The sequence below is a fragment of the Meleagris gallopavo genome, chromosome 1 (genome assembly GCF_000146605.3).
Source record: "Meleagris gallopavo isolate NT-WF06-2002-E0010 breed Aviagen turkey brand Nicholas breeding stock chromosome 1, Turkey_5.1, whole genome shotgun sequence".
Taxonomy (NCBI): domain Eukaryota; kingdom Metazoa; phylum Chordata; class Aves; order Galliformes; family Phasianidae; genus Meleagris; species Meleagris gallopavo.
The window spans coordinates 104,187,107-104,207,824 of record NC_015011.2 but is presented as its reverse complement, the minus strand read 5'-3'; the positions used below and the strand labels follow the sequence as shown (position 1 = coordinate 104,207,824).

At 38.1% G+C, this 20,718-nt stretch overlaps 1 protein-coding gene across 1 annotated transcript; it reads left to right on the top strand.

The window, feature by feature from the left end:
• The first annotated feature begins 198 nt into the window (after positions 1 to 198).
• LOC104914300 (protein dopey-2-like) lies at positions 199 to 19,229 on the top strand. The gene is made up of 19 exons (XM_010723379.2): positions 199 to 338; positions 559 to 724; positions 1,316 to 1,504; positions 2,155 to 2,280; positions 3,204 to 3,338; positions 4,024 to 4,079; positions 4,946 to 5,050; positions 5,135 to 5,201; positions 6,470 to 6,611; positions 7,001 to 7,083; positions 7,308 to 7,417; positions 11,898 to 12,044; positions 12,489 to 12,550; positions 13,451 to 13,579; positions 13,684 to 13,820; positions 14,241 to 14,296; positions 14,728 to 14,877; positions 15,339 to 15,468; positions 16,013 to 19,229. The coding sequence occupies exons 1-19, from the start codon at positions 199 to 201 to the stop codon at positions 16,271 to 16,273; spliced, it is 2,391 nt and encodes a 796-aa protein (XP_010721681.1). The 3' UTR covers positions 16,274 to 19,229.
• The last annotated feature ends 1,489 nt before the right edge of the window (positions 19,230 to 20,718 follow it).

Genomic DNA, 20,718 nt, shown 5'->3' with positions numbered 1-20,718 from the left:
TTTTAAGTCCCCTTCACTACAGACTAGTGCATGGTCACTTACTTAGCATTGTAACTCACAGAGTTTGATTTTTGGATCCTTAAATCCTGCTGCCTATACAGACATCTGAGCCTCAAGCCTAGATGAGGTGGATGCAGTTCTGTTGACATAGGGCTTAAAGCAGTTGGATGAAGAGAGGAAAGGGGACCAGCAGCAAGGATGACCAGCATCTGTGATACTGCTTACTATCCAAGTACAAAGCAAGGTCTCCGTTCTGACAAGATTCAGGATTTTAGGGAATTAATTGGAGACAGAGACCCTGCAGAAGTAAGATACTGTGCTATTGTTCAGAACAGATAGTAAGTAAAAGGAGCAGGGAAAAAGAACTGAACACCAGAGATTCACGTTGAGGTGGAGAATAATATTCTAAAAGATCTAGAGAGGTAAATGGGGTTGTCCAAGCAAGTTTGTGAGTTCTCTGTTCTGATAATTACTGTCTGTCTGGTCATTCCAATATTCTTTTGCAATGTTTCTTTACTGAACAATAATAGATCTCTGTTGGAATTTTTCATCATGGAGTACCACTTGGACTGCTGAGCTTTTTTTTTGCTTTTTTTTTTTTTCCTCCAAAAGCTTAACCTCTAAAAGAGAGAATGTTACACCTGATTATCCACTAACCCTTTTGGAAGGTCTGACAACTATTGGTCACTTTTGCCTCCTGGATCACCCTAATCAAACTAAAAAGGTAACTGCTTAATGCCTGCCATTTCCTACCACTTGCTTGACACCTTTGTATTAGTTTGTCAGAGTATGCATCCCTTTTTCATTCTGAGGTGAATTTAAGTAGTAAAGACAAGCCTATAGAAGACAAGTAACCTTAGGGAAGCCTGATAATACATCAAAAGAAGTGAACTGTGTAAATGTGTAAGGAAAGAGGGAGTTGATTTTCTTTTATTTGAAGAAAGGAAAGTTGATTGTGATGATCTTAGTCATGCATATACTAGTCCTATGTAGCTTGTCTGTAGTTGCTCTGTCATTAACCAAGTCTTCTATTTTCCTTATAGTTGATAAAGTGCTTTCTAATATGTTCCCTAAATTTTTGTTCCTGCAACGTAAGGCAGAAAAGGATATAATTCTAACAATTTCTTAGATGAATGTGCACAAAAACATTCAGCAGCCAATTAAATATTCTTAACAACAGCAGTATAATTCAGAAATAGAAGCGTTTGATTATTTGTGAGGTTGTCATTATAAAAGACTTCTAATTACAGCATGAAAGCAGTCACTGTAGTGCACAGTATAATGTATTTTAATCTTCATATTTTTGCTTTCGTAGTCATCCTGTCTAGCTGAACCTGCAAACTTGAGAAATGCTAGGAATGCCATTTTGGAAGAGTTGCCTCGTATTATTAATACTATGTCCCTTCTTTGGAATGTTATAAAGAGGGAAGACTCTCAAAAACGACCAACCGACTTCTTTGGAACTACTAAAGGCTCTTCCTCAGTCTACTTTAAAGCAACCAAAGTAGGAGTTCTTTTTAAACTACTGTGTATCTTATCATTCTTATCATCTCATCTCTCACCAGTGCTTTTTAGATAGAGTTCATAGAAATAGCTTTGCCATTTCCAGAATAACACTGGGACATAAAGAGTTTCTGAAGAAATCTTAAAAGCTATGAACTTTCACAGTACTTTCCTACAAAAATACGTCTTTCTCTGTTCCTCCTGCTCATCTGGACTCATTCTTGACCTGTTTAATGTTTATTTTTTTTCTGTGAGCTTCTATTACTAACTGCTGTAGAGCCTGAATTGTCTGCACTTTCCACAGGCAGTAGAGCGTGTATCTGAGGAAATAAAAATACTAGGCTTTTTCCTTTTTCTATAGTTACTGATAAACTGTAGTAGTAAAAAAATCAGTAGGAGAAAAAAAGAATACAGCACAATAAGAAGTCGGTTTTTCTATTTCAATATCTGTTTTCTAAAATATCTGCCTCCCTTCTCTAAAAAGGACACAACTAACTTATTAAAACTAGTCTGATTGCCAAATACATAAGGAGAGTATTTTGTTATCATGTTGTTTTTTCTAACTTCTTTGGAAAAGGACAAATATTACTGAGAATTAGCCTTTACCTTGCAAAGTTTAGCATACTGGGTTTTTTTTTCCTCCCTCTACAGACATTAAGAACTAAAATACTGGACTTCCTGAATCCATTGACAGCACAACTTGGAATCCAATTGATGACAGCAGTTGCAGCAGTGTGGAATAGCAAGAAACCTCATAGGAATCAAAGTAAAATAAAGGTAAAACTGAATAAAGGAACCCTTAGTTTTCCAATGTAAAGGCAAATGCTGCATTTGTATGATTAATTCTGCTCTTGTTTATAGATTGATTTGGGTATTTTTTTTAATTATTTTTGGGTTTGTTTTTTTGTTTTTTGTTTTTTGTTTTTTCTGTTGTAGTTTACATATGACAAAGATAAATCTAAAATGTTTTTGTGTATATGCAATTCCACAAAGCATAAGGGCTACAATTAAACCTAATTAAGTAATCAGATTAGAAGGACCACATGGCAAGTTAAGTCTGAGGGTAGTAGCCATTTTTTTAAATTCAATACCGGATTGTAATCTTAGTGATTACATATTGCCAGTTTTACTTTATCTGCTCTGTCTTCAGAGAAAGTTTAGAGATACAGAGTCCTCTAGAACTACGCATGTACTGTGAGCAGAAGACTGACCTTTTCTGATTTCATTTGGACACACTGTCATAGAGTCATCTTGGTTGAAAAAGACCTTTGAGATCATCAGGTCTAACCATCAACCTGACTTAGTCCTATCACTGGTCTTGCTGACCACACTTATTTCTGATGCAAGCTAGGACACCATTGGCCTTCTTGGTCAACCTGAGCACACTGCTTGCTCCTGTTCAGCTGAGCATCGACCAGCACCTCCAGATCCTTTTCTGCCAGGCAGCTTTCCAGCCACTCTTCCCCAGAGCTATACCACTGCGTCTCGTTTGTAGGACACAACTGCAGAACCCTGCACGTAATTGCTTTCAGGAATGTTTTGAAAGAAATCTGCATGTGGCAAATGGTTGCATGGTTGACGTAATTTATCTGATTTAAGTTTTGTGTATTTATACAAGAGTAGTCCCACTGAAAGCTGCTCATCAACTTCAAGGTTTGCTTGGTATAATGATCTGACAGATGTGCTTTTTGTTTGGTCAGATACTTCCAGTGGCTAGTGCATCCCAGCTCATTCTTGTGGACTTAATATGTGCACTTAACACACTGAAAACTGATACTATATTACATCTAGTCAAAGAAGTGGTCAAGAAGCCATCACAAATCAAGGGTGAAGAGGTAACCGGGAAGATAAGTTCACTATGTTTAACGTGTTGGGATAGATGTAGAATAGCATGCATCTTTAGATATTATTAGAAGAAAAATAACTTTTTTTTTTTTTTAAGTGTGAATTTTCCTGAACATGTTATGCTTTCCAGAATTTGCTTTTCTTTAAACTATCAGTTTAAGTAGATTCTTTAGAAAATTTTGCCAGAAAAGTTACCATGGGTGTGGTAGCTCTGGGTCCTCTGGTACCAAAGATGATTTCAGGTATCATAAAGATGCTGCAGATATACTGCTTAGTGAGATATTTATATTTCTTTACCTTTATCTGAGCAGTTAGAAGTACTTTTATACTGCCCCTGCTGTTTTCCTCTTAGCAATACTGGCTTCCTGGAAAGCTATCATGTATGTATACCATCACAGGAGTTCATACAGCTCTGAAAAACTGTAGGGGATATTCAGAAGTAATGTCACTGATTCTGAACTAGAGTCCTCTGTTGAAGCTCTGAAATCCCTCGCACTCCTGTGTAGACAGTTGTATCACAGTTGCTCAGTTGTTTGAGTACAAGCTGCTTCTTTCTATTGCTTCTATTCTATTCTATTCTACAAGCTGTTTTCTATTGAATACAGGTACCCAGCAGCAAGAGCTTTCTATTCTTCTGAGGGCAAATAATGAAATTTTTTTGCTTTTATTTTTCAGAAATCCTCTCTTGTAGATATTCCGATGTTGCAGTTCAGTTATGCTTTCATTCAAAGGTAATTCAGTCATTGTGAAAGATTATTTTCTGTTTGAATATTACTCAGAGTACCAGGATAACAGTTAACATTTATTGTTTTTGCTCAACTTTGATCTTGTTGCAAAGTCACGGAACACCTTTAGGTAGGGAATTGTTATCGGCACTTCACTGTTAAGTAGGCACAAAATAACTGGGCTTAGATTGTTTTCCAATGATATGTTGCCTATGTCACTTGAAAATCTCATTGCATATGAACAGAGCAATATGGATCAGATATTTCATTAGCAGGACACTTACATAAGGTGTTACAATCTGTCTCCTTATCTGGTATGTGTTTCCAGATGGCTGGATAGCAAACTTCCACATTTTACTTCATTTTGAGAAAGGCACAATAAAATTGCTGTGGATGCAGTCCATACTGGACACATAGTGGGTCAGACAGGTGATTGGAAATGTTTCTTGAATCAAAGTGTTTCCTCACATATTGGCTTTTCTCATATGGATGCTTTGGGATGTATCAGACTGCACATGATACTGTATACAATAAGCTATGGAGATCGAGTGAGCTGGCAGGCAGTGGATCGGTCAGCTAAGCTTTACTCTTTTCCTTTCCCCTGAAGAACCATTCCTTTTACTGAGCTGGCATACTGCACATGCTGCTAGCCCTTACTGATGCAGGCATACAGACTGCACCACCAGATACTTATTCCATACTGTTGGGTCAGATAGTCCTTCAGATCCTGCTTTTTCCTAACATTGATAGAAGCTTCTAGAACACCAAGTTAAACTTTTTGTTGTTGTTGTTTGTTTGTTTGTTGCTTTAAGTCTTAACTTCAGGCTTGGGTGTGTTTGTTATTGGGTTGTTTTTTGTTTTTTTTTTGACAGATTGCCTGTTGCAGCCTTACAGGAGAACTTCCAGTCCTTGTTAGGACTTCTGAAGGAGTCTGTGCAGTTGAACTTGGCTCCTCCTGGACACTTTCTGCTTCTCAGGTATTGCATAAGAGAGAAGGTTTATAGATGCACTGAGTAGAGCTGTCCAATTGCTAATTTGGAGCGAATTGATTTTTCCCACAGTACCCTGAATGACTTTGTGACCAGGACACCTACTCTAGAAAACAAAAAAGACCAAAAAGACTTGCAGGTACAGTCGATACGTGTAGAACTTTTTCTTCTAGTTTGTTTATTTGGCATGTACATCTGAGTAAAAGTGGAGATGGCCTAATCTGTACTTTGGATCTAAATTCACCTGTCCTTTTGGAATGGATGAATGCACATTTACACAAATACAGGAGACTGAAATATGAGACACGCACAGAATGTCTCTAACCAAATTTTCTCGAAAAAGTACGAAATCACAGTAGCAACTATGGACTATTCAAAGCTAGTTTCCTTGGGTAATTGTATGATTTTTCTCAGACTTGAAATCATAACAAAAATTTGACTGTCATGAGTTCATATCACGTGTGTAAATATCAAAATCTCAAAACTGTCTAGAAAATTAGTGTCATAATTGTCCTTGAAGGACATAGCTAAATTTTGTAATGTCAATAACTGTCGTTTCATCTTTTATATAAAGAAGGGAAGGAGCAGAGCAGTATTCTTTTCCTCTACTGATTGTGATTTCACTAGAACAACGTAAGCACTACCCACATAAGTGTAGTTTTGGCTCTGAGCTAACCTAACACTTCCTATGAGGTGAGACTCTATTATGGTTATGGGAATTCTGTGTCCCAGCACTTCTGTGTATATCTGCTTCAGAGACTGACCAGCAAAATGACATCTTGCAGTCTCTTCACAAATGATCTCTGTTTTAATTTGGATGCGTAAGATTTACTTTCCTTAAAGTGTGACCAGCTTTTCATTTTGCTTGGAATGAAATGTGCTAAAATATGTATATAGTTTGATACTTACTTTACCCCTGGTAGAAAGACTGATATGGACAGATGAATTGCCATAGAATAGAACTCAGGCTCACTAAATGCTTTCAAATTTGAAATGAAGACACTACCAGGTCTCAACACAGGCTACTGGTAGGTCATTACCTGAGGGACTGAACAATTCAGATCGTGTCTTTTGACAGTTGACATTAGATATATAAAGTATGTCAGGACTGATACTGAGCAGAAAGATACTGTATTAGTAATTTCTGTGGAAATTAATTACTAAAACCTCCATGGTAATCTAACTTACAGCTTTCTTTCTTCTTGTCTTTCCCATCTTCTTGTCTTGTTTGAAGTGAGCAGTAATGTATATTGAGAGCACAGATAAATAAATATATCATAGAAGTATATATGTTTCTAAGAGTTAAAAGTGCCTACTATTGATTTTAGATCCATGTGAAAAGGACTATTGCATTTCCCAAGTGACAGTAAGTTTTATCTAATGCCAGACTGACATCTTATTTTATAGGAAGTGACCCAAAAAATCTTGGAGGCTGTAGGGAACGTTGCTGGTTCTTCTTTGGAACAGACTAGTTGGCTGAGCCGGAACTTAGAAGTGAAAGCTCAGCCTCAGATTTTGCCAGATGAGTTCAACACTGAAGATGTGAATGGTAATGTGGTGGTTTTGTCTGACTTTCCACTGCTTTCTCTCTTCTGCTTAAGTCGATAAAGAGTACAATGTGTTAGTGCGTAGTTTGCTTGAGAAGAAAGTAATACAGATGAAAAGTAAAAGTAAAAATATGCATTGTCTTCTAATAGCGGGTTTAGTAAATACTATATATTGTGTGTAACACAGAGAAAAACTTATTTTAGGTGCATTCAATACATGGGACAGAAAAACACAAAGCATGAAGTATGCTACTGTGGTGAGATGCCCAGAAGCATTTCTTTGTAATACCAACATGCAAATAATAGTTCTGTTTGGGAAGAAAATGAGTCAACAGCAAAATTTAAACATGTCTTGTCTGAGGTGAAAACTATATGATTTTGCCTCCTGCAGATACTTCAGTGGCACCATCATCAATGGTTTCTGCTTCTGCCCCTTCAATATACAGTGTCCAAGCTCTTTCACTCCTTGCAGAAGTAAGTAGGATCCTGCATTGCAATTGCTGTTCTCAAATATAGTTATTTATTGATATTATTGAGCAGAGGAATACATCAGGTTTTTCCAGCAGAGTGTGTGCGGGTTTAGATCTTAATGAGGCATCCCACACACATCCACGTCCTATCTTGAAACACAGTGTGCTTTTCTCTTTTGTCGGAGACAACTGCTATAGGTTTAATGAGACATTCATTTTATTTTTAAGGTTCTTGCTTCTCTTTTGGACATGGTTTACCGAAGTGATGAGAAAGAAAAAGCTGTGCCATTGATTTCCCGTTTGCTATATTATGTATTTCCTTATCTACGCAACCACAGGTGACTTCTCTCTCTGTATATCTGATTTTTCTGAAGTTTAATTTTGACCACATTACAGATTTTTGCTTTTTTTCCTTCTCAGGGTACTTAATAGTTGATAAAATATCATAAACTTGATCTTTTGCTCTAGAAAATTCTCAGTCTCACTAACAAGTGAACATTTCTGTTACAAGACTTGTAAAACTCCTATACTTGGAGACTGCTGTTCTGACCATTGCTCTAATGAATTAAAACACAGGATAATACTTGATGGCTGTGTTTACATTAGCAATTTGGTTAGAGCAGTAGTTTAGTTTTGGGGTGAATCCCATGATTTGTCTCCATTTATGAAAAGCAGAGAGTTCTCAAAGCAGTTTTGGTGTGGGAACTAAATTCCTTTTGGAGGAAACTAACAGAAAGTCCTCTGCAAGTGTGACCCAAGAGGGCTTACTAGTTCCTGACTGCACTGCCATGAGGATATCTAGCATGTATGTACCACGCTTGCCAGTGGAAGGCTGTTAAACCTGGGACATCCTGAAGCAGTTCTTGCCAATCAGATAATCCTGCTCTTCTATTTGCCATCCACCATGATCCCTCAGATCTTCACTGCAACTACTTGTTCATGCTGCTGTTGTTTCCTCATCCTTCTGTTCTTCTTACACGTAACCCTTTCCTACTTTGTCTGCCCAGTTGCTTTTCTCTTTGTTGAAAACTATTGCTTTTATTATCATTTATTATCATTGTTTTTTAATTTCTACCAATCTGACACCTACCTTTTCTGCCCCTTGAGGAGGAAGAGCAACAAAAACAGTGCCACTGGTGAGTCTTCTCTGTGAAGTGTGTAAACATCTGTTAGTAGTCAGAGTGAGGACCAGGACAGCAACTGGAGATAAGGAACAGCCTAGAAGACATGCACTGACTGTAGAGAGCTAGAGGAAATCTTCAAGTCACAGCTCACTGCCAAGCTCGCAGCCCATTTCAACTCAAGTCTGAGGGCCACCATGCAAGTAGCATCCAGAGGCACTAATGTCACACATGCTGACATGTCATTGCTGCAAGAGCTCGGAACCCTTGGCATGTCCTTACCTTATCCAGCAAAATTCTGTGTCAGGAGGCATTCTGAGCACCGGCTGTGGATAGAGAATAGCCCTAATGCTGTATGCATCCCCTGAAAAATGCAGGCCTAGGTCATTTTTCATACTGGATGGTCTGGGATATGGCCTGGAGCACACTTAAAGCACATGCTGACAGAAGTCCTTCTCTGTGCTCAAAAGCCTTATCCTTGCCTCCTTGAGAAAAGCTGGAGGTTCAGGGGTGGGAGGCCACAGATAATAGACTACTGTGTTTCTTTCACAGGCTCTCAGGCTGATAGGTTTCCTCTTTTCTTGTCTGCAATGTCTTCTGAGGAGGGAGATGCAACATCTAGTTCCCATGATGCTGTGGTGCAGTATGTACTCCAGAGAATTATTTCAGAGCACTCAGAGGCTAGGATTGCATTGCAAAGGGAGGAAAATACCAGAGGCAATAGTGGAAAGGGATCTGCATGATGCTTGCATGGTACCAGACTGACAAAGGCTTGCGAGCAGGAGACTCTTAAGAGCTGGGAGAATGACAGCCTCTGCAGGAACGCCAGAGAACTATGTTCCCCAACTGTGGCTGCTGCACATTTGACTGCAAGTAGCAGCTTTGCTTGCTGCCAAGTGCTGATCCCCAGCACTCTTTCATGGCTGATGCTTGGTCAAACAACAGCCCATTTATGTATGCAAGGTTATAGAAGGGTGAGGTAGGGCAAGAGACAAGGAGATTTTAAGGCCCTTTCCTGTTCTCTTTGTTCTCACAGGATGTTGTCCTATTTAGGCAGTGTTGGCCAATATTTGTAAATGTATAGACGCTGTGTAGACTTTGTTTGCCCACAGGGAAAGATGCCTGGTACTGTTTGTCCTCTCATCTGTTCCCATTCTAGTGAAGTTACATTCCAGTGTAACTTTTTTGTCCCCATAGGAGCAAAAGGAGGGAAAGGAAAACATTGTCTTCATGGGGAGATTTAATTTCCATGTTCTAGGGTCTTATAAGTCAGTCCTATTTCATTAGTCTTCTTCATGCTTCCCTTTCTCTTAAACTCCCAGTGCTATTCACAAATCTCTTAAAAATCAAATGAACTTCCTTCTTCTAGCAGCTCTCTGCCAACTGGCAAGAAGCAACCTTCTCTTGCTTACTTCTTCTCCAGCAAACACTGGACAGCTGCTACTGCTGTAGCTATTGTCAGGCTTCCCCTCCTCCTATCCGCTACTTTTTGGCTTCTACGTTTTCCAAAGTAGGCCAGTATATACTGAAGTGTGGGAGAGATCACAGCCACAGTTCAGGGAGTGGAGAGGAGATTGTCTCAAGTGTTATTTAGGTTGCAGTCAAAACCACTAGGCAGTATGCAGTAAAGAGCAAAAAAAGAATATGAAGGATCAAGGAAGATAAAACCAGAATAACCAGGCATGCCTAAAAGGAGTGATGGCTTGAGTGTTACTAGGAAGTGAGGAAGTGAAGCCAGCAAGCCTGAGAGTGCAGCAGGGTATGAAGATTTTTCCATGCTCCAGGGAAATGAATCAGAGTGAAGCATAGAAATTTTGGGAAGCTCTTCTCTATTAATTTATTTGTCATTTTCCAATGTATTTACTAGAATGTACTTAACCTATCAGCAAGTCATTCAGATTCTTGATGTACGAAATGCATGCCATCCTTGTTGACTCCCGGCATATACTACTGCACAAGTGGATCATGTGCCTTTGCTATTTGCAACACCTGAAGAAAATCCTGTATATAGCCACCATGGAAACTGTTACTGGGAATGGCAGCATCATGCTGTCATGCTGAGCTTGCTATAAGCCAAACACTCACTCCATCTCTGCTCCACTGCTGTTAGGATGTCCTTGTGAGGTAGTGTAGGGGGTAACGACAACTTCTGCAAGGGCAAGGGAAGTGATTGTCTCTCTCTACTCTTTCCTCGTGAGGCCCCAGCTGGAATGCTGCGTACAAGTCTGGGGCCCCCAACACAGAAAAGATGTGAAGCTTTTGGAGGGGGTCCAGAGGAGGGCCACGAAGATAATCCAAAGGCTGGAGCACCTCTCCTATGAAGATAAGCTGAAGGAACTGGGCTTGTTCAGCCTGGAAAAGAGAAGGCTGTGGGGAGACTTCACTGTGGCCTTCCAGTATATGAAGGGATTTTATAAGCATGAGGGAAATACACTTTTTATGATCGTAGATAGTGATAGGATAGTGATGATTTTAAATTAAAGGAGGGGAAATTCAGTTTAGATGTTGGGGAAGTTTTTACTGATAGAGTGGTGAGGTGCTGGAACAGTTCCCAGAGAGGTTGTGGATGCCACGTCCCTGGAGATGTTTAAGGCCAGTTTGCATGGGGTCCTCTGCAATCTGACCTAGTACTTGATCTACAGTTGGCAACCCTGTCTGCAGTTGGGGGTTGGAATTTGATGATCCTTGAGGTCCCTTCCAATCCAAGCCATTCTATGATCTGAATGTGAAGATTAAGCCTGTTTTTTTTTTTTGTTTTTCATTTTTCTTTGCAAAGAAGGTAGTATCATTCCATGTGATCTGAAACTGATGGCTCAAAATACATTGGGCATCAGGTGATGAGTTGCTGAGATGCCTACAGATATTTCTTGATGGTTTTCCAGTGTCAGCCTGGCAAGGCCATCATTCCCTGTGATCTGTGTAGCCATAACTATAGTGAGATGTTCACTGGATAAGAATATGGAGCCCTTGTCAGGCCTGAGAAGGGTTAGATGATTTTCTCATCACTCATATTTGTTGCTCAGCAGTTGGACTAAGACTCTCTTTAATGCCTCTGTTCTTCCTCAGCTGGCAGGGGCTGAGTTGCAGGGCTCCAAAAAAAAAGCCAGAGCTTCTTCCTTGAAGACAAGTGGGCTACCAAAATCTTTTTAGAAGGTGTGGTGCCAGCTCACAAGAGAGAACATTTGACAGCATCTCTTTCCATCCAAAAGGTGTATTCCTGTTAGTCTGAGTGCCACCACTCAAACCTCTGAAACCTGTGTTGAGCGATTGTCAGAGCAGCTGCCATACCCAGGATTTCCAGGAAGCTATTTGACAAGCATCAGTTCATCAAGGGTCCCTTCTCCTTGCTCCTACCACTTTAGGCTTGAGTTCAGCACTCCTTCCCTACTGTACCTTTCAGAGCCTGTTGATTAGTTTGTGAACCTTCTTTTGGGGAAGATTTGAACCACACCTGTAGTTGAGGTGGGCAGTGCCATGATATGTCTAATCAGAAAATACCTCCCCAAACAAGGTACTCTGGAAATGTGAGGAACTTCTGCAGAAACTGCTCTGAATTAATGAGGTGATGTAAACACAGCCTTTTCTGTTACTGAGATAATTTGGTTAGAAGTTCTGCAGAAAACAGTTAATTTTCCAGATACGCAAATGTAACTTTTTAAAAGATTGATATTTATCATTACTTTTCCTCTTCCCCCAGTACCTACAACGTTCCTAGTTTCCGTGCTGGTTCTCAGTTGCTCAGCTCATTGAGTGGATACGCCTATACCAAGCGAGCATGGAAAAAAGAAGTTCTTGAGTTATATATGGATCCAGCTTTTTTCCAGATGGACACTTCATGCACTCAGTAAGACATGAGATGGTAGCACTCCAAGAGTTTATTTGATGATTTGCAAAGAAAGATTAGAGAATGAGCTAATACTGAACGCTCTCTACAGTACTTGCTCAAAGAATGTAGTAACATTAAAAATAGATCTGAACAAACTCAAGTAAATTCATTATAGATATTTAAGTTATCTTTATGGCGCAGAAGAATAAATTTCTCTCTTGCTAACAACTGCCATTGGTGTTTGGAAATGGCATATAATGGAGTTGAAGGACCTAGAATTCAGTATGTGTAAACTGGATTAGGTTCTGCATAGTGAATACATGTTGGAAACTGTTGTCTAGTATGAAATGTTTGTCCAAAATCTTTTTATTTGAGTGTACACCAAGGCTTTCTCTGGTTATCTGTCATGTCCTTTATATTGTTGATCTTTTACTTATCCAATTCCTTCTATGTCTTATCCAGTTGGAGATCCATTATTGATCACCTTCTAACACATGAGAAAACTATGTTTAAAGACCTGATGAGTAAGTATTAGCTACTGATAACTTATTTCTGCATTAATTTTAAATTTATATTGAGCTGTTTGGTGTCTAATGTGTCAATAAAATGCAGGCAACGCTGCATCTGTAGAATTGATTATGTGACCAACCTTATTCTCCACTAAAAACTGTTCTAAGTTCAGACTGTATTTTGGTAATGTTAACATTTCAAAAATATTTACTCCAGAAATGCTAGTGTTGGACTGCTGCAAGCACATCTGGCCATTATTTTAAGTTGCTGAAGGGTGACTGTAGCACTGTTGCCTGTCAGAAAGCAAGGAGACTTCAGTTAACTTTGCATGTATCTGTATATTCACACAGAGCTGTGGGAATATGGTGCACCAGTACAGCAAGCCTTTGAGCAACATGCTTTGATCTCTAATTCAGGCTTGAGGACAATACAGAAGAATAAGTAATTGGAGAAGAGATGGGATAGGACACTAACATTTGCCTGGAGCTTTGAAAGATAAAGCAGCTTTTGCCTCTTCTTGAAATCCTTTAGAAGAATAGTTGAAGGCTTACAGTGCAAATTTTAATGCATTTTTTTTTAACATTGTATGTTTTTTAATTTACCATTTTAGTTTTTTCTTGGTAAGAATTAAAAGTCTTGAAATCCCTCAGCCATGGTTTTAAGAGTCTGAAATGAGAAGGAGATTTGTGCATGTTAGAGACAGGGCTTTAAAATACTGGACAGCTGTAGAGTATGCTTTATATAATTCTCCTGCTAGTTTGAGCAGATCAGGATCAACACCAACATATTATTCCAATCTGTAGGCATAAAGAGAGTAGATATTTCTAAAAGATCTCAGGATACAGAAATTATTTTCATGTCAAGTCACTATTCGTTTTATGGCAGATAAGAAGTAATTCTTATATGTGTTACAGATATGCAGAGCAGCGCCTTAAAGCTCTACCCAAGTGTTGAACAAAAAGCAATGTTGTTAAAGCGGCAAGCTTTCGCTGTCTTCAGTGGAGAAATTGATCAGTATCATCTCTATCTTCCCTTAATACAAGGTAAGATTTGTGGTCTTTTTCATTCGGCTCTAATACATATGTAAACATTAAAATTAAAAAAAAAAAGAAAGTACAACATTCCTTTCTTATGTAATTTATTTCAGAACGACTGACTGAGAACCTTCGTGTTGGGCAGACTTCTTTAGTTGCTGCACAGATGTTCCTCCTCTTCAGAGTTCTATTGTTAAGGATTTCTCCTCAGCATCTAACCTCCTTGTGGCCAATTATGGTAACTGAATTGGTAAGGAATGAGTGGTAACTTAAAATTAGTTTCTTGCATTCTTTGCATTTCACCTCCCTCACAGATCCATCCCTGGATGGAAGGAATTGTTTTCATAGGTCTGCATTAGTTTGATAATTTGGAAAAAGGAGTAACACTGTCATTAGGAGATACCTTTCTGATCAATGTTGCTGTTGTTGATAATGCAGTTTCTTTCACAATTTGTTAACTTGTTTAAGAGTTTGATGGGCCTGTATGTAGCAGGGGGGTTGGAGATTAATGATCCTTGAGGCCCCTTTCAACCTGGGCCATTATGTGATTTTGTGAGTAAACCAAGAGTCTGTGGTTCCTTATAGTACTTACACTACTATGTGAAGAGTATCTTTTTATGATTAAGTTGTTCAAATGATTCAGCATTTCCATAAATTTATTTATTTCAAGATTCAGACGTTTCTACAACTGGAAGAAGAATTAACTGAGGAAGATGAACTATCAAAGTAAGAATTAGCATTTACCTGATGAAAGCTTGTAAAACCTGTGAAAGCTGTTAGCAATTGTGCTTGTTCTGCATCTGCCTTTTTTTTTTCACTTGTATATTTGTGAAATTGGTAAATCAGTATTTTTTAAGCAGCAGAAATAGTTACAAAAAATGATACTTAACAGCTGCATATAAGAATAGAAAAGAGGCAAAGTCAGTGTTTGAATATTAAATATTTTAACATTGACTTTTTTCTGAATACTATAGATATCTCTTTCCATGTAACAGCCTTTTATATAAATCTGAGTGTTAATACAGAATAAAAATAAGACTTTTGTGCACAGGTGCAAGTGCACATTTGTGTAAATGTGTACATTTCCCTTTTGCAGAATGGAAAACACTTAGTGGATTTATGTTTAATCGTGTGCTTCTCAATTTTTACTACCACAGAAGCAACAGCAAGTTAAGCAAACAGAAAGTCTCAGGTGATGGCAGTGGATCCGACATCCAGCAGAATGAGCTGTCTTTGTACTTATCCGCTTGCAAGTTTTTAGACACAGCGCTTTCATTTCCACCTGATAGGATGCAGTTGTTCCAAATGTAAGTCCTTTAGTTGCTTAACTGTTCTCCACGTTGTTTCTGTACTTGTCCTTTAATGTAATTCCAGATATTAATTTCACTGTTTGTTCTTTTCACAAGTGCAGACTTTGATTCTAGGACAAAAGTAATTTGGGATATTTAGAAAGGCAATTCAGTCTTGTCAGCGGAGGAAGATTTCACTTTATTTGAAGGTTATCTCACATGGAAAAATAGGAAGAAGAAAAAGAAGGACTGTTCTTTGTTTTCCTTTTGCCACACTTGGGAATTTTTTTGGAGACAGTTGCATTTAAGTACTGATACAGTACTGAAGTAATAACTCACTAAGTTTAGCTCTGGTAATAGCATAACTTTATAGTTATGACAGCTCTTTCTGTGAACAAAACAGTGCTTTGCTAACTATGTCTGATCCAAACAGGGAACTTTTTTCCTGTCTTCTTAGCAATGTAATCCTTTTGTTTCAGGTATAAATGGGCATTTGTCCCAGAGGTGGACACAGAGTCATCTATTGTGACTTCTCATCTGGTAGAAAATCATCAGGAATGTAGACCACACATAATACGAATCATGGATCTACTAAAGATGAAATACAGGGTAAAGAAAGAGTGCTTTACTTATTTTTCTTTTTGAAGCCTTTAGCTTACTTTTCTAAACTAGTGGTAAGATCGTAAGTTGGGTGAGAGGTTTTTAGATGTTAAGATTCCATACGGTTTTAAAAATTATCTGCCTGCTTTCACAAATGTATCTTGAAAATGCGTTTTCTTTTGCATGTGGAGTGGCAAGAAGTTTACCATAAGGGCATTTTAAATTGCCATTAAGGTTTAGTATTAGTACTTACAGAAGAATGCATTAGTATTTATCAGGTACCTCTGCATTCTGCAGCTTTCTGATACCTGCTTCTGAAGGCTTGTCAAACTTCCAATGTTCTGAAATTGTGGAACTTTCATTTAACGGAAGCTCAAATCTGATTATAGAAATAACTCAGTATACTATCTGTACAATTCATATTATGACAGAATTGTAGGCTGTGGACCTCTCAGTATAAAACCAAGTGTATAATACAGGCTTCAAAGGAGCCATATTTAGTAGGATATTGTGTCTTAATGCAGTAAGTAAATCTTGGTTTGCATGTTTACAGGAAAGAAACAACGCTGATGAGGGAATTTCCAAAAGGCACAAATTTCCTCTTTTGAACTTCCACACTATATCTAGCATTACCCAGCTTATGCCCTTCTTCAAGACACTGTGTTGTGCATTTACAACAAAAGGGAGTGAGGCCCAGAATTCACATACTTCTGCATCTCTCTCTGTGGACTACGTTGGCAGCAATGTCATAAAGATCTTGCAACAGCTTGAAGAAAGTGTTGAATGTGACTTCCTTGAAAACATGGAAAGTTAGGCTGCATATCAGACACTTATGTGGTTAAGCAGTCAAAAAAAAAAAAAAGAGAAAACATTACTGTGATTCCTCTTTTTTTCCCATTTTGAAACTACATTTTAGGTTTTCTTTCAGCTCTCATGGGAAGTACACGATTGTTTGTGTTGTGAATGCAGGAAGGAGGATGTACAGCTTGGTGGTAATTTACCATTGTTACTGCATTCTTTTACTTCTTTTCCTTGTGAAGGATTAAACAGATTTGTAAATAATGATAGAAGATTTTTAACTTGGTGAAAGTAGCAACTTGTACCATTTATCCAGTAATTTCTCAAGTAAGTATTTTACACTACTTTTGGAACTGTGATCTGAAAGTAAATTTGAGAAGAAGCTTATATTGCATGTCAGTGTACAATCAGTTTGCAGAAAAGCCATGTCTTGAAGTTAAAACCCCCTTCTATTTCTTCTTCCTTTAACTGATCCTAAAACTTAGCAACTTGTAAACAGATAATTTAAATTTCAAACAGATCTATTTTATAAGCCTTATTACTCAAAGAACTGCAGACTTACCATGTTTGTAATTTCAGCTTTGTATTATAAGACCGTTCTTCAGGATTAGTGATTCCTAAATAAAAGACATGTACATGCGCAAATAAACAACCTATGCAGTAACATTTTATAATTTGCACTGCCTTGAGGGCTTTTGATTTTAATTAGCTGACTAATTAAAGAATACTCTAATTCTTAAATGGAAGAACTTTCTTCTTTCAGTGGCTAAGATCACCTTGCAACTTACAAAATGCAGTTAAATGAAGATAATCCTGTAAAAATATAAATTACTGTAAATCCCCAGCCTAGTTCAAAGGAAAATTCATTTTTTAAGAAACACTTTTTATACAAATAAATATATTTGGCTGTTCCTAGGTATTATAGGAGTGAGGGATGTCGTTCACGGTGCCATGACAACGGTAATGTTCAAGGTGCAGCTTCTTTTGGATCTGCACCACTTCCACCATTCAGGACCTGGACGAGACAGTGATTAGTTGTACTACCATACAGTGAAGCTGCTTGTCTGAAGGGCACTTCTGACAGTGGATAAATACCACCATAGCCACACATACATCAAAAAGCTCAGATGAATGCTTTTTCCATGAGGAGGTAGACTCCACTGAGATTTTGGATTTACTGGGTTTTCTGACTGGATTTGCAATGCTGATTTGTTTGGAAGGGAAGTTTATCACAGTTTTCATGATGAAAAGCTTTGTCTGCTTCTTTATTTAAACAACGTTGCCTCCACAGAAATGGATTTATAAGATAAAGCTGCAGACTGGTACTTGTGTTATTTGAAACATCTCAACCGAGGCAAATGTGCTTGGTATTGGACTTCATCATTATTGGTGGTTTTTTCCTAATTAAAAAAAAAAAATAAAGGACATGCCAAATAAATGGTTAATGTTGTTAGGTTGTGAGATCAGGGATTCTTATTTTTTATTTTTTTTCAAAACTTTCACAAGAAATATAGGTTACTTGGCAGTGTTTTTTACCTACAGATGTATGAATCCATCTTTGGATTATAAACTGAAATAATGAAAGACTAAGCAACATGCTTTACAATTGTAATACTGTAATGCTGTATGAAGGTAATAAGATAGACTTGTGCTAAATTTAAAGTTTCTGTGAATTTTGACTGTTAAGGAAAGCGATAGAATGAGGTGTGATACTGTGTAGTACTAGGGATGTGAATTATTTGTATTAATATAATCTATTAACAATCTAATGCTGTTGAAATAAGCACAAATGAAAAAAAGTATTCCTTTTTAAGCATCACTTGAAAATTGGAACAGGATATTTTTAAATAATTTGTTAATTGCTTACATAAGCTCAAGGATTTTCTTTTTAATAATATTGCTAATACTCAGGATGACTTGGTAGTTTGACTTTTAGCTTTCTGGTGAGTGGTTGCATTCCATGCTTAGGGACTTCTTTTACATTCATGAGATGCTACTGAATTGCTGTTAACAATCTAGGACAACTTTTTGCTACTAAACCTTTTGCTTTACATTCTCCTCTAAGCTCTAAACCCGTGTCTTCACTTAGTTTACTTGCTAACAAAAGGCGATAAAGCACTAACTTAGATGGAGGGTTTTATCATCCTTCCCTTTGGAAGGGAATGTCCCATTCTATCTGTCAGGGCTTCAGATGTGCATGAGATCAAACATCACCATCCCACCACCCAGGATGTGGTGGTAAGCATTAAAAATTAAATCTGTAACTGAGCTGCTTGGAACTCCAAGATGATGTTACCTTCTGCAAAAATAGCACTTGCTTCTCTCTTGCCTTCTGTGTGTACTTTTGCCTTTGCTCTGTGATTCTGCAGATTGCTGCTTTAAGTGGCCTGCACATCTTTTACCATTATAAAAAGGGTTCTGAACAAAAAACAATGGGCTCAATTGAATTCGTCTTACTCGGATAGCAGAGACTTGCCACTGAATACGCTTAAAGGTATCGATAACAGCGTAACTTCATTCCTTTTCTACACAAGACTAACGTTAGCCCTTTTAATTCTTACAGTACTGCATTTAAATCCATGTGAAGGAAGAGGGTTGTACTATGAAAGCAGTATAACCTCACTGTAGATACATCTGATAAACTTTCGCTTCAAACTCACTAGCAAGAGCTGGAGAGAAAATGCCTTTGCTGTGTGACGTAGTTTTTGCTTGTTTTCAAGCTTAGTTTTCTTTTTCATACTTCAGCTTTGAGACAGCAGAGCAACAGTGCATGATACATAGAGGGAAAAGTATTTAAATATTCACAGAGGTTTCCTTTTCCTGAAGGGAAGAAAAATACAGTTGGTGCAACTATGATAACTGCCAAAGAACAGCAGAACTTTAAATATGGAGCATTAAATAATGGCTAATTGTATTCAATGCTACATTTGAATGTAATTCTAATAATAATATTAAATGTTATTTTTGAAATACCTCTTCAGCTGCAGTTCTCATTTTTAGACTACTGCTGATGGATTGTCTTTTTCTCTGATTCTGTAAAAGCTCTCAAATTCGATCTCAGTGCATGAAGGCTTCTGTGCAGAACTCCAGACCTTATCTGGATTCCTGCAGCCGTGGCTGTGTGCCTGCCCATACATCCCCATTGGACAAGGCTGCACCATCTGCCCTGTCTTATTGCCCACCCTTCCTGTTGCATGAAGTCTCTTCACCAGAGACTTCTGAAGTTCATACTGATGCTTTCGTATGTTCTGGGCAAAAGCCCTGAAAGTCCTGCCTTTTCATTTGGGGGGAAGAGAACTCTTCATACAATTTGGCTTGAAGTTCTAATGCCAGAGAAGTATGGTTTCAATGACCCTGATGAATAAGCTATTTTCATATTTCACCCTTTCCCCTGAGTCTTTGTGCATCTTTTTAAGGTTATGCAGTGTATCTCACACCTCACGAACAGGTAATATTTGGTTATATTTTAAAAATGCTTGCAATATGTTGCATGCATTCTGGGAAATATTGTAGCATAGTACAAATAGTACTAATTTAGTAATACTAAAGTACTCAATGCCTGTTGAGTACCTGCTTAGTCAAATAAAGATCATCAGGTTTGGAGTACCAGAACACCTCCATGATTTGCAATTACTGTCCCAAAGCAGTTCCCCGACTTACTTATTCAATACTGGTTGTCTCCTGGCACTCAGCAGCAGAGCTTCAGGAGGAGCTCATGACAGAGGTGAGTGCCCAGCAGACTAGGCCTTCTGATTTCATCTTTGCAAATAGAGCAAAGGGATGGTGGGAGCAGGCAGATGGAAGCTGCCTCTGCCTGAAAGTACCATCAGTTTTGATCGACCCTTTCTTTCCAGGGTTGATCAAAACTGATGGTACTTTCAGGCAGAGGCTGATGTATGTTTTCCATAACTTCTTTAGCAGAGGCTTGTAAGGTTTTGATCACCATGAATTACTGTACCTCAGGCTTTTAGTTCAAACTTTTTCTTTTACAATACCTGTATCTTCAGTTGTTGGGTTGCTTTTTTCTGTTCGACCTCCACCAAAATAAGAGTTGCTTTCTAGTAGAAGAAAATTGAGATGACAGGATGAAAAATTGTAAAGACAAAGAAAGGAGATGGAGAGGAACACATAGTGTGGTTATAATAGACAACAGGGAGATTCCCAGCTATAAGTACATATATAAGAATAATCAAACCCCACAACTGTCTCAGGTCTTTCACAAAGAAAATAGTCTGGACTCAAGGTAAGTAACTGTCCACTGCTCAAAATACCTGCAGATAGCTAAAACACAATAACTTTAATGGAACAGCTGACAAATTTTGTTCTGTGAGTAAACAGGATGTGAAATAATAATTTTGTGAAATATGCATCTTACTGTAGATGTTACTGTATGCAACTTGGTAGAACACGGTACTAAGTCTTCGGTGAGAGAGACTCTAACTACTCGTGCAGTCTCTTCTT